The following is a 26,478-nucleotide window of genomic DNA, read 5'->3' on the forward strand; positions in this document are numbered from 1 at the left end:
GGTGCTTCCAAAGCCCAAGTGATGTTACCAGCTTCTTTCGCTTTCTTGCTCATTTCACAGGATGTCTTTATGGTTTTCTTTTGCTTTATCAGACACCGTCTTTTACTTCTTTATCCTCTTCAACAATATTCCTAGAGCAAGATTCTCAAAGCAGTCAATATGACGAGTTAAGCGTTGTTTCTTATTCTTAATTTTAATTTTAATTATTCCATCTCTATTCCTCTCTTTTCTCTTTGGTGAAACCTGGTTGAGTCGTGTTGTCTACCCTCTAACGTGCAAATGTTGCATTAATATGTTTGTTTGCCCATTTTCAGTGGCATCTGATTTGTGTTTTTGATAGTCTAAGCCAATGTAATCTTCTTCTGCATAAACTCTTCGATCTTTCGTTTTCTTTTGGTAAATAGTTTTACCTTCAAGAAAAAGTTCCTTTAAGAGAGTAGTAACATCCATTAAATTTTAACGACTTCAAAACTACATTAAACTATAGATTAAGTATGGGAGTATATGCCCTTGCTTCTGTACTTCATAGAAAACCTCGCTTTAAAATACTAATATCCTTTTTTTTTTTACCAGTACATCATTACATCTTTGTGGGGACGAGGTCAAATGTGCACACATTTATGGCCATCACCATCCCCATGCTTGCTAAATTAATTATCCGTGGTTAGAGAAACTCGGATGTGACTCATGTTTGGATTATGGGTTTTCTGAATTCTATCAACTTACTTAGCAACATTGCAGTAGTTAAAAAGGAAAAACAAAGAAGAAAAACTCGTATTACAGAAGAAGATTGTGAGATTGGAGAATGTAATTAACTTTGGTCCCTCGTCTCTGCTCTCTTACGTCTCTCCTCTAGATTTTAAACTCTCACCATCGAGTGAAACAGAGAACGCAACCAAGTTTTGACGAGCTGGTCCCTACAGCGCGTACATTCTAAAACGGTTAATTTGGAAAATATGTGGTGAATCCTAAGCCTAGTGTATAGGTACTTGTGTACACATGCACACACAGTTACCGTGGCGCTGCAATAGGATAAGAATGGATAGCCTAGCCAAGGGTCAAATGGATTTCAAGGTTGAAAATTAGTTAGCCCTCTGATAAACGAGTTTCAATTTTTAATACCTCGTGCAACATTGGACCAAAGTTCGTACCAAATACAACGACTACACCTACTCTGCTCGTTAGTGGTAGGACATTCAAATTTTACTCAATACATACTATTGCCCAACTTTATTTAAGGATACTGGGTTGCTGTTACTGATGCTTTCCTTTGGCCTGCCATTTTTAACGCCACATTACTTTGTTTATCTTCCTATAAGACCCAAATGTTTAAAAATTACAGAGTGCCAGAATTCAAAACACTAAATTCTAGATGTCAGTGCCTCATTAATGTTTGTTTGACTTCCTTAAACACGTCTCCTTCCTTGCATGAACAAGTTAGATTCCAAGGTTGACTTACACAACTTCTTATTTAACCATGAACATGCTTGGAGCCTTCCGACCAAACCCATAGTAACATATAATTTTACAATATTTCACAATGCCATAATACATACATTAATGGCGGTGTTAAGATACTGTGAGTATTGGCATCTTATATGCATTCCTTTAAAATGAATTCTGTTGAAACATGATGATAAAATATTTGTTGGGAGAATTTAAAAGATGGTGCAGAGGCATGATGCTAGTGAAGAATAGAATTATGAAGTGTGAGGCAATTGGCTTGACTTTTGTGAGGGTGGTTTCTCTGACAGTCTTAGCAGAATCCTGCATAACAGGAGGGTCTTAGGAGGTGTAATTTATTTGGGTGAAAGAGATGCGTGCAGAGGGTGAAGGCGAGTGCCGAGGTTGCAGCTTAAAATAATAAGTGTGAAATTGTAGAAGGAGTGTCGGCAGAGGAGGCTTGGTTTGCACGGAGATGGAGACAAATTTATTATACTGCTGATGAGACCTGCAATTGATGCATACATATTTATTACACTGTCCATGTGGTACCGTTGCTCCCCATTACACAAATTCAGTATCCCACTCCAAACATCATATTTCACTCTCACTAATCTCTATACCCTATTATTGCCTTTCCCACCAGGGGAGAGAACCTCCATATGCACTAAATACTTCCCATATTCATAAATCATTACCATACTTTTAACATTATCACTACCATACTTTTATATCCCTTCCTATACTCATATACTCTTTACAATATTTATCAAAAACTTAACTTATTTTCATCATCATAAATTTGGTTACATTGTTAACAATATTGTTGGGTATGAAGTCAAAACCAATTGGGTTGGACTGACTAGGGATGAAGCCAGAACTAATTGGATTGGACTGACTAGGCACCATATTTAGTGAGTGAGCTTAATCATTATGTCCCTTTTATAATATCTATTTAAAGAGATCATTGTACTTGTTATTGGTGTGCAACAGGACATAATGGAAACATAATAGTTGTCCGTGTGAATATAGGTTGCAATTGACGACCAACCACATTAAATATTGTGTCGTTTATTTTTCTGCAGTTGATTCGTGATTGTGTGTGTTGTTTTCGCGTGGATTTTTTCCATCAAATATTTTAGCTATTATTTTTTATACATGTTTTATTTCACTATATTAAAAATTTTAACACATAAGTCAATCCCATAAAATCGATTTATGGATTGAGTTTGCACCGACTTATATACAATAAAATATTTTCATCTCAACACACTTCTTCACGTTGAGAGTGACAACTCGTAGAGTGATCGGCCGAAAGCGGTGAGATATTTTAGTGAATATATGGTGATTTGACTGTAGTGTGTGATATATAATAGAAAATTCAGTAGGCAATATATGTCGTTGAGAGGATGGTGAAGTGGGCATTTGCACGTGCAGAGTGTGTTATCATTTATTGTCCACGATGGGAGAACAGGGTGTGTTCATATTCTGTACCTGCTTCGAACATGGCTCCTAAATAACTCTATGTACGGTACTTAGATAATTTCAGCAATCAAATGTAAGGTAAATTTAATTAATTTTAATTTATTTAATATTGTCATTCTTAACTTTACTAAATTTTATTTCAACGAAACAGGGATAATACTATACTCTTATTCGGCCCTGTTTTTAGCATGTGGGTTGTTTGGCAGTGGCACGAAAGAAAAAAAAAACTTAATATAGACTTTGAAATATTAAAAAAGAAAACTTAAATTCAATCTCACGTAATTAATTTTTTTAAAAGTTGCTAATATATTTTAAGTTTGTCTTATCTTTAATCAATGTAACATATGCAACAGAAATAAATAAATAATGAATTTCTTAGAATTAGTTCAATTAATTAATATTAACTGGCAAACTAAAATCAGGTTAAATAAAAAAATATAGAAACTACAAAATAGATCAAGAACCATAAATTAGTTTGAATAGTTGAAATTTCAAAAAGTGATACTTTATTACTCACCTACTTTTCCCCATTTATATCAGTTAAATGCCAATATGATATTTACATACCTGGATCTAGAAAAAAAAATATAAAAATACGTTAGAAAAAATAGTTTATAAAATATTTAACTCTGTGATGTTAATAAATTATTCTGATAATATACTTTTTAATTATATTAAAATCATAAAAAACAAATACAATACTTTTTAATTATGAAGAGGAATATAGTAAATAGGTATAAGAATATTATAAGAAGAAAACTTACCTATACAATATCAAAAGCATTATAAGTATTATTTTGAAATCATATTTATAGTTTTATCTTAATAATATATTATAAATTTAAGAAAATGGAAGTAAAATTCTATATTTGTTGATATCAATATAGGTATGTATGATTTGTCTTTATTATAATATGGGCTGATAGCGTTGAATTACATAAATAGTTTTGATGGGGGTTTCCATCTGTAAGTTCTGTATTGATTTACATCTTGATATCATAGATGCGAATTAGGACCGCAGGTTCGGAACTTATTATTATAATAATAATAATAATAATCATAAAACATATTTTGAAAAAAAAAATCCAAAATATATTTTGATCTACGTCTCTTCTTATTTAAAAATTAGAAAAATATTTTTGTCATTTCATATTATTATCGGGTGTATGTTCAAAGGTATGGAGCAACTTCATTTTTGTTTGATGATTCAAAATCATTGTATTAGTCTAATGGCTAGCTAGTCATGCAGGACTCTTTCTTCCTGCAACTCCGTACCTTCTTCCATCACCTCTTCAAATTTCCAAAAATGTACCTTTATAATATTTCAGATTACGTAATCTGGAAGTCATTTTTTAAATTTGTAATTAGCTATCAGATTACATAATCTGAAAGCTATTTTTCAGATGTATGATTATTCTCTGGATTACATAATTCGGAAGTCTTATTTAACTTCCAGATTATGTAATCCGGAAGTCTTTTTTCAAATGAGTTTCCGAACTACATAATCTGGAAACTATATGGAGGTGACACAAGAAGGACAAAAATGTATTTTCATCTTGTGTATGGAGGTGCCAGAAGAAGATATGGAAGTGCAGGAAGAAACAGTCGTCATGCAGGTACTGGATTACATCCCACAAAAGCCCACTCACTTAGCATTTCAAACTATGGGCTATCATCACATAACAAAAATGGACGTCAGAGTAAAGAGTTAAAATATGGGTGTGAATAGCATCATCATCCATTGTAAATTGTTAAAGGCTCATTTAAATAAAAAATAAATAAAAAAACCATAACGACATCCCACTCATTTCAGAATGATTTTTTCAGAATATAAAAAATACATTTTAAAAACTAATTTCAAAATGAATGAAAGGTATCCAAGCGTTTTATAGAAGTGCAGAAAGAAAGTGTCAAAGATAGGACAGTTTCTTCGTGCACCCTACATTTTTCTTACTGCACCCTCACAATTTTGTAAATTCCAAAACTGACCTTCACCTGTTATTTCAATTTGAGATCTGGGAGTGTGCCACGGATTCATCAATCCAGGAGTGAATCATGTTACTTTCCAGATGAGGGGGTGGTCCGGAAGCAAAGTTTGCATAAATTGTTGATTTTCGGATTGTTGAATCCAGAAGCCTAATTTCTATTACGGATTGGTAGATCTGGAATGATTTTTTTCAGTTATGAATTTCTGAATCCAGAATGTATATTTTGAATTACGGATTGACGAATCCGAAATGGTTTTTTCAATTATGGATGTTTTGCATTTTTTTTATTTTGGATTAACACTGTCATTCATGTACTACCGAAAGCACTAATCTAGGAGATTACGAGACGTGTCAATCCAAAAATTTACCGGATTTCATAATCTAGAATATAAAAAAATAAATGTACAGTTTTCTATAGGGACAGTTTTGTCTTTGAGCAACGTTATGGGGTGCAGGAAGAAACTGCCCAAAGATAGTTGTCACTAGAAAGTCCTAAATGTAGCAAAGCCCGGTATTATTTGGGCCGAGTTTTGTTACACTACGGGCCTTGTTCTATTTGGGTGCTGGACCAAAATAAAAATATGCACCATATCAATTTCAACCTTATTATGTTATGAAAATCCAAATCTGCAAATATATTCTGAAAATGGAGTTTCGGAAGTATTTTTGTATTTACACCTTTTTTTAAGGTTATTTTCGTACTTTTGAATACTATTTTTGCCATTTTAAATGAATTGGGGATATGGTGCTGCGAGAATTAGCCGAATTTAGGAATTGAAGGAAGGGAAGATTATTAATCAGAAGATTAATAATATAATGTGTGATTTTGCGAAAGTTTAAACAGTGTTTTATGTTTTAAATTGCAGTGTTAGCCACAGAGAGATGAAGTGTTTTGTTGAGTTCATAGGTCCTTCGTGAAAGAAGAGATGAAGCGTTGGAATTGTTTGGTGCTGCAAGCTCAGCTCTGTGATTGTGAAAGTTTCTCTGCCCTGCCTTCAAAATTCAACTCTGTTACTCAGATTTGATTGCTTTTAGAAACAGAAATCACTGCATCACTGCATCACATTCCATGGCACAAAAGCTTTCTTTCTCTCCTATCCTCCCACACCCAGCACCACCCACACCCACACCGTCAACCACCGCATTCCCGAACCCCCCTTCTCCCACACGCATAACCATAACCCCTCTTCTTCGAAACCTCTCTTTTAACCAAAAACCCTCTTCTCCGACTCGTCTACCCCTCACCACCTCCTCCCACCCTACGCCCCGCCTCTCCCCTCAGGCTCACCGGATTCTCCAAACCCTAATCCACCCTTCCTTCGATTCCAATCGCTTCCACCAAATCATTTCTCTCCTATTCAACCAACCCGCTTCCTCCACTCTCTCCTTCGACGTTCTCGGCATAATCAAGGGTTTAGGGTTTAACAACAAGTTTGACCTCGCATTGTCCGTCTTCGACTTCATTCGAACCCGAAACGACCTCGTTTCGCTCTTGAACGGTTCCGTCATTGCCGTTATTGTCACCCTTCTTGGGAAAACGGGTAGGGTTTCCCGCGCAGCCTCGCTGCTGCACGATCTAGAAACCGACGGGGTTGAGGTTGATGTGTACGGCTACACCTCCCTCATAACTGCTTATGCAAATAATAGAAAATACAGAGATGCACTCAAGGTGTTTGGCAAAATGAAAGAAGAGGGGTGTGAACCCACCTTGATTACTTACAATGCAATTTTGAATGTTTACGGGAAGATGGGCGTCCCTTGGACTACGATCATTGCTCTTGTTCAGGATATGAAGTCCCGTGGCCTTGCCCCTGATTTGTGTACTTATAATACCCTTATAAGTTGTTGTAGGGCAGGTTCTTTGTATGAAGAGGCTCTTGATCTTTTTAAGGAGATTAAGGTGGCTGGATTTGCGCCTGATGTGGTCACTTATAACGTGCTGTTGGATGTTTATGGTAAGTCCAGGCGGCCGAAGGAAGCCATGGAGGTTCTGAAACAGATGGAGATTAATGGTTTTCGGCCTAGCGTTGTTACTTACAACTCTTTGGTGTCGGCTTATGTTAGAGGTGGCTTTCTGGAGGATGCCTTGGAGCTTAAAAGGGAAATGGTGGAGAAAGGGATTAAGCCTGATGTTTACACTTATACTACGCTTTTGTCAGGGTTTGTGAAGGCTGGGAAAGATGAGCTTGCAATGGAAGTGTTTGAGGAAATGAGAGAGGTGGGGTGCAAGCCTAATATATGCACCTTTAATGCGCTTATTAAGATGTATGGTGACAGAGGAAAGTTTGAGGAAATGGAGAGAGTTTTTAAGGAGATCAAGGTGTGCGGGTGTTCCCCTGATATTGTTACTTGGAATACACTTTTGGCAGTTTTTGGACAAAAGGGAATGGACTCTGAAGTGTCAGGAGTTTTTGAAGAAATGAAGAGAGCTGGGTTTGTGCCGGAGAGGGACACCTTCAACACTCTGATAAGTGCGTATGGCAGGTGTGGTTTATTTGACCAAGCTATGTCTGTTTATAAGAGAATGCTGGAGGCTGGAGTGAGTCCTGATCTTTCTACTTACAATGCTGTTTTGGCAACATTGGCTCGAGGAGGGCTTTGGGAACAGTCTGAGAAAGTCCTTGCTGAAATGAAAGATGGTGGATGTAAACCCAACGAGGCAACATATTCTTCTTTGCTCCATGCTTATGCCAATGGAAGAGAGGTTGAAAGGATGAATGCTCTAGCAGAGGAAATATACTCTGGAAGAATTAAAACGCATGCTGTTCTTTTGAGCACACTTGTTCTAGTAAATAGCAAGGTTAATCTTGTAGTGCAAACTGAACGTGCATTTTTGGAGTTTATGAAGAGAGGAATCTTGCCGGATATTACTACTATGAAGGCAATGCTTTCCATTTATGGGAGGAAGAATAAGAAGGGACCCAAAGCCAATGAGATTTTAAACTACATGTATGAGAGTGGATTGACTCTAAGTTTGACTGCTTATAATGGCTTGATGTATATGTATAGCCGCACGGAAAATTTTCAAAAGTCAGAGCAAATCTTGAGGGAAATTCCGGATAAAGGTATTGAACCAGATGTTATCTCATACAACGTAGTTATTTATGCATATTGCAGAAATCGGATGATGGAGGAGGCAAAAAGGATATTTGAAGAAATGAAAGATCCTGCTCCTGCTCCGGATGTTGTAACTTACAATACATTTATAGCAACTTACGCAGCTGACTCAATGTTTGTGGAGGCTATTGATGTAGTTCGGCATATGATCAAGCAAGGATGTAGGCCAAACCAGAATACTTACAACTCCATAGTTGATTGGTACTGTAAGCTCAAGTTGCGAGATGAGGCATGCCATTTTGTTCAAGACCTTGGCAACCTTGATCCACATATTGCTGAGGATGAAAAGAGCAGATTACTTGAGCGCATAGCAAAGAGATGGTCACAAGTTAAGCCATGAATTTCTTGATCCTCTTGTCAATTCTCTTAGGTTCTATTTAGATAATTTTTTCAATAAATACTTTCAGGAAAGAAATTCAATATAACAATGAATCTGACTTCTTTTATAATATAAAGTTAATTTCTGCACCTCATGAAGAGTTTTGTAAAAAATGAAGTTTATAAAAAATAAAGTGCATAAGTTAATTTTAGTTATATGATAAGTTTTATTCACCTAGTGAAGGTTGGCATATGCACCTAGTGAAGTCATAACTGGTTGTTTTTATCTGAAGAAAAAGTCAGTTGCAGGTGTGCTAAGTCACAACGGTTGGTTAGATTTTTGAAGATTGGTAAAATGTAGAACACATTTTTAGAAGACAAAAAACAATACTTCGTGTGTTACGAGAAGACTCTTGGCACATAACACAGGACTTTACAACAAACAAGTTGGTGGCATGTGTTGCAACTTTTTTTTGTATTAATTTTTAAATAATATTTTCTATGTTTATTTATGATAGTAATTTAAGGTGTTTTTATTAAAATTAGCGAAATTATTTAATTTTACAGGTTTTAAATAAGTTATTTATTATTTTTTTTAGTTTTTTTATTTCAATGTTGTTGTATTTTTTCTGTTATCTTAACTATTTTTTCTATATTAATTAAATTAAGAATATAATTGGAAAATTGTTATTCTAAAATTTAAAAAAGTCATAAAAATTATAAACAATCGACCATTAAAAAAAAAAGGAGTATTACTTTTAAAAAATGTTTAATATATACTGATGCCTTTCGCTAACACTTTTATAATAAATTATATAATTTGAAAGTAATTATAAAACAAAATTTAGCTTATGAAATTATGGCACAAATTGTTTGTATATTGAAAAAATATCAGTAAATGCAATTAAAACTTAAATATGTTAATTTTATATCGACAACTAATAAGGAAACACTATAAATTTAAAATAAATTACAAAATGTTATAAACTTGCATAGTTATCTTATATAATATTCGTTTCTTTGAAGAAAAAATTAGTGTTTTTAAGACTTTTATTTATTATTTTAGTTATACCTTTAGTTTCTATTTTTTATTATGCATTGAAAATTGCTTCGGAAAACAATAAAGAAAAAGATATAATAGTTAAGTTATTTAAAAGTTCATTGAAAATACACGTGTCTCTTGATTTTGGTAAAAAAATAAAACTAATCAACATATTATAACATATAATCTCTCTAAACTCATAAGGAAAAAAAAAATCATCCTCATTATACTTAAATATAAGCAAACTTCAACTTCCAAATCTCTATTTAATATTGCTATTTCAAAAACTATCCAAATATTAATTAATTCTGGGAACAATTTCCAAGTACATACTACTAACGTAATTTATTACATTTTACGAAATAAAAAATATTAATTTAATTTAATTTTCATTCTTTGTAAGTGTAAAATTGTTAGTTTTGTTTATATCTGAGTCCAAAGGAAATATTAAATTAAGGATTTGTAACAGTTTTTTTTGGAACATAATTAATAAGCTATTTAAAATTTGAATAAAACAGTGTGGGCTAAAAAAAATCAGTTTTTTTTGTTAGAAGAAAAGCATGAAAATAACGGTTATTTCTATTCTCATGAACATGTTTAGACTAGATGAACTTCTCCTCTATAGGACTTTCAAAATAGAAAAATACGAAAAGGAAGTTTCACAATATGAAAAAAGTTTTGATATTTTCTCAAGTTAAAACTACTTTATATATAAATAAATAAATAATCATCTTTTTTTACAAATTAGTTTATAATAAACTAATTTTAATTTATAGAAATTTTCATTTCATTTTCTCTTCTAAAAAAATTTAGAAAATAAATATAAAAATATAATTGCTTATCTTTTAATTTATCAATAAATATCAAACAACAATATAAATATAATTAATTATGTATATATACATGTAGTTTACTGTTTATAAGAAATATTACAAATAAGTTTATATATAGTTGATTTATATATGTGTGTGTACATACATAACCGATTATATATTTACAAAAATGAATTATTATATTTTTTTCTTATTTCTGTTCTTTTTCTATTCTATTTCATTTTAGTTAAGTCATTTTTATTTCTCAAATATTTCTCTTATCTCCCCTTCTATCCTAACCTACATATTTTTCTTCTCACTGTTTTTTCTCCCTTCCAAACTAATCATCAATCAGTTGGTGGAAGATAACTTTCGGTTAATTTTTGGGAAATTTCTGTCTAGCTTCAAAGTCTAAATGAGCCAAATTTGTGGTCTAAAAAAAGTGCTTTATCAAACGTTGAAAATAGGAATACTTGCCTATGATGTGACACAAGGAAGAAGTACTACATTCCAAGTTTATGCACACACTCATGAGAAAGACCACTTGAAATGAAAACGAGTACTTTCGAAAGTGATTGAGGCCAGACCCGCATTGACTTTGGGGCCCAATTTGACAATTGACTTGCTAACAAACCCAAATTACTAGTCATACCACATTATCACATACTACAATAACTTGGAAATTTTCACTTTGAGATCACTACACACAATGTGGATTACGAAACCTTTTAATTGTATCTTATCACAATATGTTTTATTTAACCTATTTAGTTTAAATACTTATCATTTTGTTAACTAAGAGCATATCAAATCAGGATTATTGTTGACCTAGGCAAGTTTCTTACCGTGAAAATTGAAAATTACAGATCAATATTTAAATCATAGTCGAGTAGTACCAAACGTGAAAATTATTGGTTATTATAAAAAGTAAAACTGTAAACCAATTATTAAATTGCATCTGCGTAATTACAAAATTAAAGGACAAATTTCTCACCATGTGTTTAAATATAATTTATTTGATTATTATTGTTTAGTTTTAACAAAAAATATATAAATAATGATATGAAATTGATAAAATTAACTTTTCTTTATATGAAATGGAAGACGAGAGGATTGGTTTATTGAGAATTTTAGGATTTCAGCAGTCTGTGTATTAGGTTGGTTTTAATATAAGCTTTGTTATTCAATTCATTGTTGGGCACACTCATTCTTATTCCGGATAAGCCCAAAAAATGCCGACTCAACGTTCTATAAGATAATAACAACCGAACATTAACATTATCAGAGAGTGTATTTTTTCAACGCGTGAAGATTGGTTTCAGAACTCAAAAGGAGAAGTCAAATATCTCATAAAAATCAATGCCTCTGATGAATAAAATGCAGTCTGCTCCAGCACACTTTAGAACGCGTCAATCACAAATTTTCCGCCTGTTTAAGGTGGGAAATGACACAACCAACATTAGAAAAGAACCTTCATATCGTGGCAACAAGAATGTGCTTGCTTGTGAAAAGTATCCACTCACCTGTGCTGCCGCCTCAAACTCCATTATTCACCATGAACAATACCGAGGGATAAATATCATGACTAACCAATCAATGTAATTTTATTTTCTTTCTTTCCAAAGAAAAACAAAATTGATACCATAAAACCCAAAAAATAGAGACTTCAAAACTATACATATGCATATCTGCATCACAAAGAATCTGTCAGTCACTCCAAGCTACTATATCTATGCAGTAATTTGTATGTTCTCTCGATAATTTCCTTTGTTTACCAACAATATTAATGTCACCTATAAATATTTTCGACCCAAATAATGTCAGTGTATGATCCTTTGAAACTATTTCACTCTTTAGGCAACTGCCCCAAGCATTCTCTTTTCTGCTTCTGCTTCGTCCACATTTAGGGAAAAAATATCAACAGGGGCAGTTGTATAGCCGACAGCAGTTTGCTTGAATCTACTATTAGAGGATCCCGCATGGTGGTCAAGATAGATTACAATCACAGTGATATCATCATGGAAGTGTCGTCTTATTCCTTTGTCGATTTTCTTTATGTCATCATATCTCATCTCTCTCTTCTTTGCAGCTTCTTGAAGAGCAGCTCTCACCAGTCTCTTGGCAATTCCCTGCAAGTAAGGGAACACAAATCAAAATCCTTGTAAGAATGTACCAAGTTTATCGTTATGAGCAGCACCCGAACAACAGTGGAAACTCACAGCTCTTGGATACTTGAAAACAATCTGAACTGCTGCTTCATCACTTAATTGTTCCCACAGGCCATCGGAAGCAAATATCAAGAATAAATCCTCCGACTCAAGCTCCCTAATAATGATTGATGGTTCGGCTGTCATCACGGGACGCTTCAAAGGAACAGGATTTCCATATTGCTGAAAAACAGGGTCTCGGTAGAAATCAGGTTTTTTCAAATACACATCACCAATGGATCTTGACACCTGCAACACCAAAACTGTCTAGATTAGCTATCCTGACCCCATGCTTGTGAAATGAGATAAACCAGGCGTAACCTCTCCCCGTCTTTCTCTCCAAGGGAGGCAGAAAGACACATGAAAGACAACAAAGGGGATCACAGGTTAGAGCATCCAAGTCTTTAGTTCTAACCAGTTACATCTTCGTGTAGAATTGCAGAAATACATCAAGCTTGTAATAACAATGCAAGTAGGTATTACAAAGAAAGGTTGAACGAAGAAACACGGGAAAAAGATGAATTGGGCTAACTCAGGTGATAACTGTAAATAACACCTGGAGAGAGTACGCTACAACCAGACACATTTAGCAAACGCGATCATAGACTACATCATGGATATATTAACAGCTTACTTATCTATATTCAACATGAAGTTTAAAATCGTACAAAAATTTGTAAAGAATAAAACGATGATATCAAAGCTACACCATATAAGTTTTTTATACCTGAATAATGCCCTTTATCCTCCAAACTCCTCGGCTATAAACCACTATGTGTGAGTCATCAGGATGGAGAGCTTCAACTTCTCTCCTCACCTCCACATCAGCTACATTATGATCAGTTGACAAGCGCTGTGCCACCACTGGACTGTTCTTTCTCTCTACAGCCCTCCTGCCAAGAACAGCTCTAGAGTCTCCGAGGTTGGCAACATACAACACATTATTAGTAATTGCACCAAAAAGGCAACAGGACCCCACAGAAGCAATCTGAGGACTAATGGGCAAGGATAGCTTCACCAAATGCAAGAATTCCTCCTCTGTGGCACTAAATGCCTTTTTAATCACATCCACAGACAAACCCCCTTGCTCAGTGGCAAATTCTACAAATAAAAAACAACAAGCAAGTGAGCATGGTGCTATTTTAGTTCAAACTCTTTGTTTACAAATTCAATACGAATTAACATGCCCTATCTTAAACCTGGTAAAGACTAAAAAGGGGAACAAGGACGGGAAGAGACAGCTGTTGATAGCAATTCTCCAATCAATTACAAATGTCTCTTCCTACTGACGAGTGACCAAACCAAAACAAACCATTTGCTTCTCATAACTGAGAAGACAACAACACTTAGCATATCACTTTTTAGTTTCTAAATATCACAGTACAAAGGAAAAAGAAAACACTGTCAATCAATACCAGAATATCAATATCCTACAACGTATACATTCCAGCAATATTCTTCCTACTCAATAAAGAAAATTACTAAATTAAAAAAAAATTCTGTCATCTCAAAAGACATTTAATATTTTATCTAATTATATTGATAAATAATAATAAAGAAACACTACTCCATACCAGAACATCAATATCATATCTCCCAGAAATATTCTTCATAAAAAAAGCCTATTAAATTTAATAATTATACTCTTTTTTTAAAATCAAACTCATGAGTGAGGGTTGAACTGGATCTTAAACTCAAGAAAAGAAAAGAGAAGGATTCACGGATGGATAGATAGATTACTGTGCAAATAAGGGAAGAGTCTTTTGTTGACGAATCTAGAAGCTTCGGGGCCGCCGTGGCCGTCATAGACGCCGACGTAGGTAGCGGAGGGGGAGGTGAAGACTTGGCTCTGATCCTCGAGACTGTAATTGGCCTGTGCGACGGCGATGGAGAAGTCGCCGGAGGCGTGGGGCTTCAAGTCAGTGTGCCAGAGTAGTCCGTCGGCGGCGCGTCCACCACGGCGTCGGAAGCAGCAATCGAGAGGACCGTAGCACAGACGCAGCATGATCTGTCTAAATCCTAGTGCGCGCGAGATCACAATTTGTTTGATAGGTTCCGAAAATTAGGTCTGAAATATGCAGAGAAGAAGAGAAAAAGATGAACGAGAAGAGAAAGAGAAAGAGAGAGAGAGAAATTGGAATGGCGCGTTTGGAAGAAGAAGAGTCTGAAAGATATGATATATTGATTTTGATATGCTTATTGTTGTCGTTGTTGTTGGTTGAGTTGACGCGTATACTACACACATTACAAAATTACAATTACAACTTTCTTTTTCTTTTTCACTTTTCCTTTTTCTCAAATTAATTACTTTTTCCTTTTCCTTTTTCCTCATTCAAAACTAAGCTTTTAATAACAACAACAATAATAATAAATAATAATAAATTTATTAATACTCTACTATTTTTTATCTACTGTTTTCATGTTACATCCCTAATTAATAATTTCAAGTTTCAGATCTGCTCAGATATGTAGAAGTTTCATTACCAATTAAGTATATTTTAAGTTTGAAGAGAATACGTGTAAAAAAATAAAAAGAATAAATTATACTGCAAGTGATGGAATTTGATCTTAAAATATGATTTTGTTATATATTGAAGTGGTTGTTGAAAAATAGTTTAAATTTAAGGTCATATGTTAATGTATTGTTATCGTAACCAACCCATAGATAACGTGCATAATGAAGTAAGGATAGTTTAATACTTTTGTGTGGGCATCGTCATTGACTTCAATGGGAACAATACTTCTTTAGCCAACCCCTCTTATACGATATTTAACGTTTTGCTTCACATTTTATTTTAATTTTAATTCAACTTATAATAATACTTTAACCACTCAACATTGATTTAAAGACTTTTACGTAAAGTCTAAAATTTCCATTTTGTAAATAAAAAAATAAACATAAATAATTATCAATATAATAAACAAATATTAATCAACAAGGTTTCAATAAAAATAGTTTATAATCAAAATTATAGAAGTTAAAAAGTGAAATATCTCGAATGCGATGATTGATCCTATTAATATTATCTTACTTATCAAAATATCATAAAAATATTGGTATTGTAGGTAAAAATTGAAAACTCGTTTCCTTAACTTTAATTAAAGAATTTCTTCATACATTCAGTATAATCGTGACTTATAAATTTTTAGTCTGTTTTAATTAAAAAGTATTATTTTAGGTGCTTGATGTTCTTTGAAACCTATTTCAAAACGTAGGTAATTTGAAAAATAACATGTTTAGGGTCAAACATTTATTCATCTTAAGATAAAATCTATAATTACCTTCGTATGAAACTTACAGTTAAACTTTACTTTATATTATTCAAAATACAAATCAATATTTATATAAAAAAATCATTCATATGTGTAATTAAAAACTAGTTTTTATCTATAAACATTAAAATTAAGGGTATTGGAAATATCGATATAACCCGTTTCAAATAATTAAGAATATTATTGTAAAAGTAAAAAAAAAAAAAATATCAAGAGAATTTCACTAAATGTTAGTATAGTTAATTATAATTTTGTTAGCTATGACAATGTGACATTTGATAGTATTGGTTAAATATAGAAAAATACTATCATTTAAAGTAAACTCAATTAAAATTTTGATGGGTTTTAAACTTAAAATATAAATAGCATTCACAAAGTTTGAATCAAATAAAATAAAAATAGAACGAAAATGATAAATTTGAAATTTGAAAATCTCTTTAAATGAGAACACAATTAAAGAAAAAATAGCTAACTTACGAGTTAGTAACTCTTAATCTCAACTTGTGTCACTTGTTATTCAAAATTCTATAGCTACTCAAGTACTCATACAAGCAATTCAAACAATAGTGACTAACCACCCTTCACAACAAATAATGAGAGATCATAATAAAACCATACACGAATAATACTTCAATTTCTCCAATCTATCTAATTCAATTTTAGCAAACTCAACAAATACACTCTACCGACATCAAACATCCAACTAATTCATATTACTTATCAGTGTAAAACACATCTATTTCATTCAAAGGTTAAATTCGTGCAAAAAAATTCCAACAAGTGACCACGTCACTTCACATTTAGATTTTCAAACACAAGGTACTCTTAAAAGGTAAAAGTAGTTTGTCTTACCTGGTTGGATGAAAAAAAAATAAGCTTTAACTTCTAAAAGACGCAAAGATAAATTAGCTTGCACCATAAAGCCTAATCAATGATCATACCACATCACTAGGATCCTAAACTATTATAGACTAATCATAAAAACATAAACCTCGCATGCAAGACACGTATATGTAGGTACATAGAAATATGCAAGACGCAAAACTAACTAAAAAGAAAAAAAAAATAGAAAAAAACTTTTAAAAAAAACTCTTATTAAACAGTTTTACTCTATTAATTGTAAGGAGTCTAAATAAAACATTTTATTTGTTAATTTAATGAAAATGAAGTCAATTTTTTTAGATAAAAAAAAAGTGTTTATAGAAAGATAATAATTATGTTAAAATGAAATATAAATAAGTGACAATTTTTTTTTTAGTAATAAATACTCATATATTATTATATTTATACTAGTCTATTCTAAATTACTTTTTAATCTTACATATACAATTAAAAATATGAATATTAAATTTAAAATGGACCTTATAAATGGATTTATCATTATTAGGTCTATCATATGTGATTTTATCAATTACAGAAAATAAATAATAAAAAAAGTCAGGTGAATGTGCCAGCCGATATGGCTAAAATAGTTGAGCTTAACATTTCAGACTAATTTAAGTAATTATATCTTTCCATCGAACTTGAACTGCTTTAATAATATTAAAATATTTATTATAAAATAAAGAACCATGACTAATGGAAAGAATTATGACTCATTCAAATAACTAGGGCATTTTTATTAAATTTTTAAAAAATACAAGAACATGTTTCAAAATAAATATTTGTTTTATATAGACTTTACTGTTTTAAAAAGTTACACTGTCAACTTATTATAGCAATTAGTTTATATATAACTTTTAAGGTTTTTTAAAAATTATATAGTAAATTTATGATCAGATAAGCATGTATTCTTATTTTTTATATTGTCAATGATTTTTTATTAAATCCTTTAACAATGTATTTGAATAATGGTTAGTTTATATTTTATAAGGAAATTGAAATGATTTAAGATAAGAAAATTATACTGTTAAAGGAAATATTAAAATAAATGGATTTGTATAAAATAATACAAAGAAATGATTCATTTTATTAAAAAAATAAGAAATTCAAATTTATTACAGTTTTTTCATATTATATATATATATATATATATATATTTATATCCTCTCACTAGCTTAGTCTTAATTAATACAGCTTATAACATCAATTCAGACTTTATTGATTTAGTTTGGTCAAGATATTGTTACATTTCAGACTTTATTAATTTAGTTTGGTCAAGATATTGTTCGCTATTAACATTGTTATTTTTTAATTAGATTTTTTATGAGACTATTTCACAATCAATGTATACAATAATTCATATTGTTAGGATTATTATTTTATCAATTTATATTAGAGTTATTTTTATATTAACATTAGTTAAAAAAAAATAACTAATATGGTCAAAATCCTTTTTAAACCGAAATTATTTTTTAACTAAAATATTTATAAGACTGTTTTTCACTATTTTTACCCAAGGTCATTCTATTTTAAGCTGTTTTAAATTTTGAGAACAAATTGTGAAATATAAATTATTCGATAATATATTTTTTAAACAATATATAAAATAAATAAATAAATAAATAAATTGATTAAAGAAGTAGGTGAGAAATTGTTTTGTTTTGTATGGAGGTGACAATGTACCTTAAAGTCGAAAAATGATTTGGTTTGTTGGTTTAATCAGAAAACTGCAGCTTAGAATGTCTGTGTTGTGTCTACTCATTAATAAGATGTAAACAACACCAACACGAGTTGACTTCATCTTTGGGTTTGGTCAATTCTTTTCATAACGCGTGTTCAACACTTCCGTCTATTCTCCAAACTTGAAATTAGGAAACACAACCCCACCTTCCATTATTTAGATAATTTGTAAAATTATTAAAATTATTTTAATAAAAAATAATTCATTTTTAAATTTTATCTTGTATCCTTTAACTCTTGCTAATATTTATTTTCTCATGTAAAAGTTATAGGATCATTAAATATTCTTAATTATTACAAAATAATCAAATAAATAGTTTTTATTGAACTATGTGTATATATCATTTATATAAAAAACTTTCATGGTATATATTATTATGCTACTTGCCATTTTAGTTAGGTTGACAAACAATTCGTCATCAAAAAAAAAGTATTATTAAAAAAAATATAAAAATATAAAAGTATAGAGGCTAGACCAAAACTCATATATTAACAAAAGCGATACCTAAATAGACTATACCTATTAATAAAGAATTATAAAAACATACTGTAGGAAAGTTTATTATACAAATGAGTGAAAGAATTCTCTAGGAATACATATCATTTATAAAAATTAAATACTTTTTAATATACTAAAATTTATTAAATTTAAGATACTAACTACTTCCAAACAACGTTTTCGCAATAAATTGAATATTTAGTTAAATTTCTCCTTTATTCTATGGACATTTTACTCACTTTTTTAGTAATTTTTACGTTTTATCTTATTTCACTCAATATAGTTGAAAAAAAATGTATTTTTCCGTCCCATAAAAAGTCTCATCTAAGATTCTTTTATATTTATTAAAAATAATATATAAATAAAATTATCATTATTACTAGCTAGCAAAACATATACACAGATGCATGTGTATTTACATTTTTATTAAATTAAAAAATATATATACATAATTTTATTATTTTATAGTTTTTTACTTTTATGAATAATTAATTGAAAAATAATATAATATTGTAAAAATAATATTAAAAAATTACATAACTGTTATTTTTAAAAAGATGAATTATTTAGTTATTTTAAAATAAAGAAACGTTATTTAATTATTTATTTATTAAATAAATATTAAAGAATAAAATTTTCCAATTAAAAGAAATATAAACAATTTTTATAATTTTTAAAATGTTTTTTCTCATTTATAGATAGTTATGTTATTTTTTTTTTAAAATGATAAAGTTTGTGTACAACAAAATTAAAATAAAGAGAATAATCTCTTTTATTAATGTTATAGATATTATTATTTTTCCTGCGAGTCATAATAATATTAGAGATATTATTTAAATACTAAGTTAAAATAATACTTTCTTGTGACTTTTTTTTTCTTATACGACACTTTTAGTATGGGTGGAAGGAGTATAATTTTTTAATTTTTTAAATTTATAAGGAATTTAAAATAAATGTAAATTCCAAAAGCATATAATTTTTGAAACAGAGTTTTTTTATGTCTTAAAAAATGTTTGCTGCTTAATTTTTTTTTATTTGTTTTTATTTAAAATAATTAAGAAAATATCATTAATATTTATTATCTTCTATAAGTATCTCAACCAAACAAAGGAGAAACAACTAGGTGAGATGTTACTTAAATCTAAATATATTTTTAATATAAGGATATTTCCTACTGTTTTTTATTTTTCACGAATAAATTGAAAATAATTGTTAATGTAATTTTTTTTATAAAAGTTTGTATGTTACATCATGCAACTTAACATTTTAGCTAAACTTTCAATTAACAACAATTATCTATTATCACATAAAAAATATATTATTATTAAAAAAACAAAAAAAAATGATAAACTAAATCAAAGCTTACATATTAAAAAAAAAATACATAAATAGATTATATTTATCCATAAAAATTCTAAAAACATACTAATAAAATAGTTTTTGTAAATAAATTTTAAAAACTTATTACTATACTTCCCAAAAATATGTTAATGTTGTAGTTTATTGGAACAATGAATGATATGTTTAAAGAGTGTGGGTAAACAGTAGACAGGGTGAATGATGATGATTAATGCTGGTTGTTGGAAGGTCATAAGTTATTAAACAAATGGAGTTAGGTTTTGTTTTTGTTTTGTTTTGATTTTAGGTTTCGAATATGACAACAATAACAGAACAACCAGCCTTCAATCTCCTTTGCCGACAACACTTCCTATTCCTAGGTATGTCGCCCTACCATATATCTATCATGATTTTGATAACTTTTCTTATTAAACTTATTTAAACTTTTTTGCACACCAAATAAATTATTCAAAAGAGTTTATGAAAGAGTTTTCTCAGAAAAAATATCTTATTAGGCAAATTTATTAATTACTTAAAGTTTTAAAACGAGAATAAGTCTGATTTGTGTAACATATGTAGAACATTCAGTTATATAATATATATATATATATATATATTTTTAACATAAACTGTTAGAAAATTAAATTTATTAAGATAATATTGTTATGGTTGATAATTCTATCACATTTGAGTTATTGTTCGTTATTGAGTTTTGTCCTTAAAAAGTATATTAGAAGTTATTTTTATTTTAATATAAATTGTTCCGATCTCAAATTCATTGACATAACACATGTGTTTTGTCTGTTTTGATCTTGAAGTTCCGTCACGATTTCGTCTTTAGAAAAGGTCTAAGAATTAAGGAAAAAAAGATGCATTTTGGTATTGACTTTTAAACAATTAGAAATTATTTAGAAAAAATTTCTCAACTTAAATTTAAGCTTGTTTCGACTCACTTACTTGAGCGTCGGAGTGCCTTCGCAGGTACCCTCCCCCGTCCGACCGAAGGAGATACCAAGAAGGAACGACCGAAGGAGAAGAAGATCGACACGTTAGCAATTATACTACGTCAACCGACCGTGCTTGGGCCCCATCTCTCCACTCAGGTACAAAGCTCAAGTTCACTGAGATGACATCGTTATGATTAATCACCACATCTAAAATATTGTTTATTTTAAAATAAATATTTATTACGATTTTATTTTTAAAAATTATCTCAATAAATTAAGATAAAAAATTATAGGTAAAATATTTTTGACCTCAAACCCTAAAAGATTATTGAAGATTGTGAAACCTAAACCTAAAACATTGTGAGGAGAAAAAAAAAATACCGTGTACATCTACAAAAGATAGAAATTGTTTGAATTGAAAGCAAGTAGTTTTCAAATATTCTAATCAAATAGTCACATCTCATATTAAACATTTGGATGTAATGGTATTAAATATTGTGACATGAACATTGCATATTTCTTAATTTGTTGAACTTTACGCATTGTAACTTATCTAGAAGTACCTTCTTTTAAAAAAGTTTAATAATAAACTTTGAAAAATATCTATTTGTCATAAATTGCATTGGACATATTGATAAGGTCCACATCATAACATAATCAGTCTTCACGTAATTAAGTTGTATTTGCCCGGAGACATTAGAAGAATTTTCATTTACTTCATTTATATATGTAAAGATTATTTATGATTTTTATATGTTTTTAACTTACTCTAATGAGTTGTCAGTAAATTCGTTAAAATAAAATTTAGTATTTTTTATTAAATGTATATTTCAAATTTTTGACCTATATAAATTCTTATTGGATAATTTTATTAAAAACAAATGTTTGATTAAGTATTTAAATTTATCTTATTACGACAATATATATTATAACTTTAAACATTATTATTGATTTTGTTTTTCTATTTAGGTTTCTATTTTAGAAACAATCTTCTTTGTTAAAAGAATCCTCACCGGCTAAAATATTAAGAGAATTTTTTACTTATCTCAATACATTTTGTATTTTTAATTCTTAAAAGGTGTTTTATAATTTTGGTTAAAATTTGTCTTATTAGGTCCTGTAGTTTTCTTCTTTATCTATAAACTAAAGTATTTTTCACAAATTGTGTAATTTTATTTAATATTTTATTAAATAAAAATAAATATTTTAAAATTGGATAAGTCGTATTTTTCAGGTAAAATCTCAATTTTTATATTAAACTGAAATTATATACGTTATATTAAATTTTTCTGAAGTCATACTTTATATATGAATGAGTTATTCAATTTTAAAATAATTTTCTTTTACTTATTTTAAAAAATAATAATATTTTTTTTATGTGATATTTTCACTTGATATGAAATATAGTTATTTGTAAACGAAGACCATCTTAAATATACTCTCTAAATACTATAGAAATATAATATGAAAATATGATCAAACTTAGAAATTTGTGCTTACTTAACTTTATTCAAGTTTGCTAACTATTATTCCAGCCCATTGTGGGAGAGATGTATGACTCGGTTATATTTATGAAATTTCCAGTTTGGATACATATGCTTTTAACAAACTATTTACACTAGATTTTTTTTTTGCCTTAATTTCTTCTTAAATATTTTATGTATTGAATACTTAAAAAAATTATATTTTTTAATTAAGTCTTTACTATTTGATTATTTTGTTAGTGAGAAGAGTTTTTTTTTTCAGCAATAAAAATAAAAAAATAAATAGGAACCACTTCAGGGGTGGTCCAGCCTTTATACATAAATACCTGACAATAAACTCTTATTAGATCACCTACCTACTAACTTAGCAAAGAGATTACCAGACCAACACTACCAAACCTTACTGAATCAACCTCATACAAGCCATAGGATTTAAAACCCAACTAGAATACGGGAAATATGCAGAACGAGACTTTGCATGAATCCAATACCATACCTTAACTTGCACCGAAGTGAACGCTTCAGACATATCTGCCACTCCGCTATTAAAGATGACCGAGTTTCTAAGATTCCAGATTTCGCTCACTATGTCAACCCAAATTGTACTCCAAACGTCGTCAATCGAAACAGAAGCCTGACTGATTCTGAATTGTACAAAATTTGACTTAGGGTCCTTGTGAAATACAAACGACACACCAAGCCACTCAAAGTATAGACAACAAATACGCCAAACAAACCTGCAAACAAAGAACAAGTTAGTGAGATTAGCTTCTTATATTGTCCTCTTATTTTGCTTTCTTGTATGAATATATTAAAAAAGATAAAATTGTGTAATTAATATAAAATGATATTACATTTAATATAAAATAATAAGTAATTTTTATTATTTTCAACCAATACATGTTGACTAATAAAGGGTTCTCATTCTCACCTAAATATTCTGCTTAGCTATATAATTAAAATAAGATTGTTGTTAAATATTTTTAATTGAAATTTTGATAAGTCTAGTGTGAGCATCTTTATCATGCTATTTTATTTTATTGAATTAAAATTTAATTGTTATAATATTTATTATTATTTTATATATTAATATGTTTATTAATTTTTAATTTTATTTATTTATTTATTTAAATTTAAGATATTACTTAAAAGATTTAAAAGTAAGAGACGAAATAAATTGGATGAGAGAATAGAGATTTTGAAAGTTATAACAAAGAAATAAAATGTAAAGAATGAGAAATTTTCAGATTTCAAGATTTCGATATATATTAAGGGATCAGATAGAAAACGTAGTTTTATATTAATCAAAAGATATATTAAAAATGTACAATATGTAACATGATTTTTTTTATAAAAAAAAAGTACAATATGTCTAAAAAAGGAAATAATTTATTCATACATAGTTATAAATTCATAATCAAACTTTTGTGAATTTTGTTATTGCCATATTAATATTCATTTTTATTAATATGTCAAATGAACATGTAACAATAAACCATATTCAAATTAACTAAACGTAACAAATGAATATTCAAATAAATGAATAAAAACTTTCTGGTCAGGAATACAATATTAACATCACTATGTACGGGACTGGTATTGTTCTACAAGAACAAGTCTTACAATAGGGGTCCTATTTAGATACCCTTATTGTCACCAGGAGAGAAAGAAAAACTACATAATTTCATGATAAGATACAACATGCTTACAAAAAAACAGCTCCATTACAGCATTCTTATCCTTTCATAGAACAAGCACGGAACAAGACAGTCAATTAATTCAAAAACCAACAACTCATGGTCGTATTTATGGTAAGTGAGTATTTAGAACTACACGCCTTCGACAGTAGGGGCAGTCTCCACAAGAGCGAATCCATGGATCCAAACAAACAGAGTGGAATTTATGTCCACATGGCAGACGTATCAGCTCATCTCCATCTGTGAAAGTTTCCAAACATATACTACAGTCTTGCATTATCCTGGATTCCAATCCTGTCTCGCTGCTGCTAAAAACTTCCTGATCCAAACAGCCCAAGGCCTCCTGAGTAAGTCCAGGTGGCTTTTTGTTTAGTTCCTGCAAGAACTGGGACCTTCCCATCTGAGAAGTCAAGTCAGTAACTAAAGTAGTCCCAGTTGCAACTTCATTTGGTGATTCACTTTCCCGATCCTCACCTACAGAATCTCTACCATGTTGCCTAAGGAAATAAAACAAACATAAATTCCATTAGCTTATCAAAGGGTAACGGCTGATCTTTTTAACCAAGAATAAACAAAGAACTTCGACCGCGACATCAGTTAGAGCATTTATTCCATGAAAGAAGTTTTTTTTATTATTATTAGCTACTACTAGAGCAGCATCTCTTTCAGGGGTATATAAGTTCTACATGAATCAAGTGTGTGCTATGACAAGCTTAACAAATGCCAAACCCTAAACTAATAACCAAGAGACAAATAATTGCATGTAATTCATTTGAATAGTAAAATTAATTAGGTCCCTACAGATAAAATTGAATCCAGAGTAATCGGTTCTGTGTGCAAAGTAGGCATCAACACATTGACAAAAAAGTAGTCTCCACATGTTTCAATATTATAGCAAATACTAAGTTGAACATGGCTGCACACACATCACAACAATGCATCAAAGACAACAAAATCAAATGTCCAGGATTTTCCATTTTTTTCCAAAAGGTTGCTTTGCAAAAAGGAAATAAGTTAATGTATGCTCAAGCGGTTGTTAACTGGACATTGAAGCATCGGCATCAAGAAAGAATTGTCACATTAACACCATAGCCGCACTTACCAATACTAAATAATCAGATCATGTTTGTTAAAGAGATTAGGCATCTCAACACATAATTTAAATTGATCTTTGTGTCACAAGGATAATAGAACTCAATTAACAAGTAAATCATGACAACTATTAATGAAGAGAGAGTAATACAATGTCATCCAATATTCATATCGGTAAATAGATGAAAATGATGCTTACAAGATTACATGATAATGCCCCATTTTAAAAACTTTCAAATAGAAAAAAATCTTACTTAAATGGAAAAATTCCGCCCCAAACAATTAGTATATTTATTCCAGGGTGGGGACACTAAAATAATGTAGATACAATGGCATATAGAGGCAAAAAGCACACCTGTTTCTAGAAAGAGGTTCCCCTCTCAACCTCTGAAGGAGTCTGGTCCGTGCAAGAATCACACCCACTGGTAATCTCTCACTGACACTCCCTACAAGACTGCCTCTTACATTTTCTTCAGAATCAACGCTATCACTTACGAAAGTCCGCCGAGACCTCGCACTGATTCTATCAGATGCACGCTCCTAACGACCACAAAATTCACCTCATCAAAAATCTAATCGTCAAAACCACAATTCTAATATCATATCAACTTTCCGCTCCTGATAATACTTCAATACATACTACGCATACAAACCTTCAGGAATTTCAACCTTCAATTGCGGTAATTGAATTGCGGAATAGGGCAAGAAAAAAGGAAAATGTATATACCAGGTGGTGACGGAGGCGGCGGGCGTGGTAGTGACGGCGGAAAGAATCGGCGGCTTGGAGTTCTGTGTCGAACCCTAGATCGAGAGAATTTCGTCCCAATCGATGTCTTCTGGTGTGGAATAGCTCCGAAGCGCTCGTCATACACAGCTAAATCACGATTCAGTGTTCCTATTTGGGCGAGCGAATGAAGAATGAAGAGTTACGAGCGATGGAGAAAAAGGAAAGGAAAAGATTTTAAAGGTCAAAGGCAATGGCAAGTTCGATGAAGAAGCGGAACCATCTGCGATTCTTCGCTCACCAATCTTTTTTCAGAGAAAGTTCGAAGAGGCTAAAACAAATTACAGAAAAAATAAAACGGTCGATTAAATCCAGAAAATGAAAAAAAAA

The 26,478-nt window shown here is 30.5% G+C and overlaps 3 protein-coding genes across 3 annotated transcripts; 1 reads left to right on the forward strand and 2 right to left on the reverse strand.

Moving 5' to 3' along the window:
- Positions 1–5,675: 5,675 nt before the first annotated feature.
- LOC137828540 (pentatricopeptide repeat-containing protein At5g02860-like) lies at positions 5,676–8,929 on the forward strand. Its single transcript, XM_068635157.1, has one exon. The coding sequence runs from the start codon at positions 5,986–5,988 to the stop codon at positions 8,371–8,373; it is 2,388 nt and encodes a 795-aa protein (XP_068491258.1). The 5' UTR covers positions 5,676–5,985; the 3' UTR covers positions 8,374–8,929.
- A 2,855-nt stretch (positions 8,930–11,784) lies between these two features.
- LOC137827868 (probable protein phosphatase 2C 63) lies at positions 11,785–14,616 on the reverse strand. The gene is made up of 4 exons (XM_068634223.1): positions 14,153–14,616; positions 13,140–13,513; positions 12,425–12,661; positions 11,785–12,334 (listed from the first exon to the last, which is right to left on the reverse strand). The coding sequence occupies exons 1-4, from the start codon at positions 14,415–14,417 to the stop codon at positions 12,059–12,061; spliced, it is 1,152 nt and encodes a 383-aa protein (XP_068490324.1). The 5' UTR covers positions 14,418–14,616; the 3' UTR covers positions 11,785–12,058.
- A 9,465-nt stretch (positions 14,617–24,081) lies between these two features.
- On the reverse strand, positions 24,082–26,478 carry LOC137828034 (probable E3 ubiquitin-protein ligase RHY1A). The gene is made up of 3 exons (XM_068634433.1): positions 26,092–26,478; positions 25,720–25,904; positions 24,082–24,769 (listed from the first exon to the last, which is right to left on the reverse strand). Exons 1-3 carry the CDS (start codon positions 26,230–26,232, stop codon positions 24,382–24,384), a joined length of 714 nt encoding a protein of 237 aa, XP_068490534.1. The 5' UTR covers positions 26,233–26,478; the 3' UTR covers positions 24,082–24,381.

This window comes from Phaseolus vulgaris, chromosome 7 (assembly GCF_000499845.2).
Source record: "Phaseolus vulgaris cultivar G19833 chromosome 7, P. vulgaris v2.0, whole genome shotgun sequence".
NCBI lineage: Eukaryota > Viridiplantae > Streptophyta > Magnoliopsida > Fabales > Fabaceae > Phaseolus > Phaseolus vulgaris.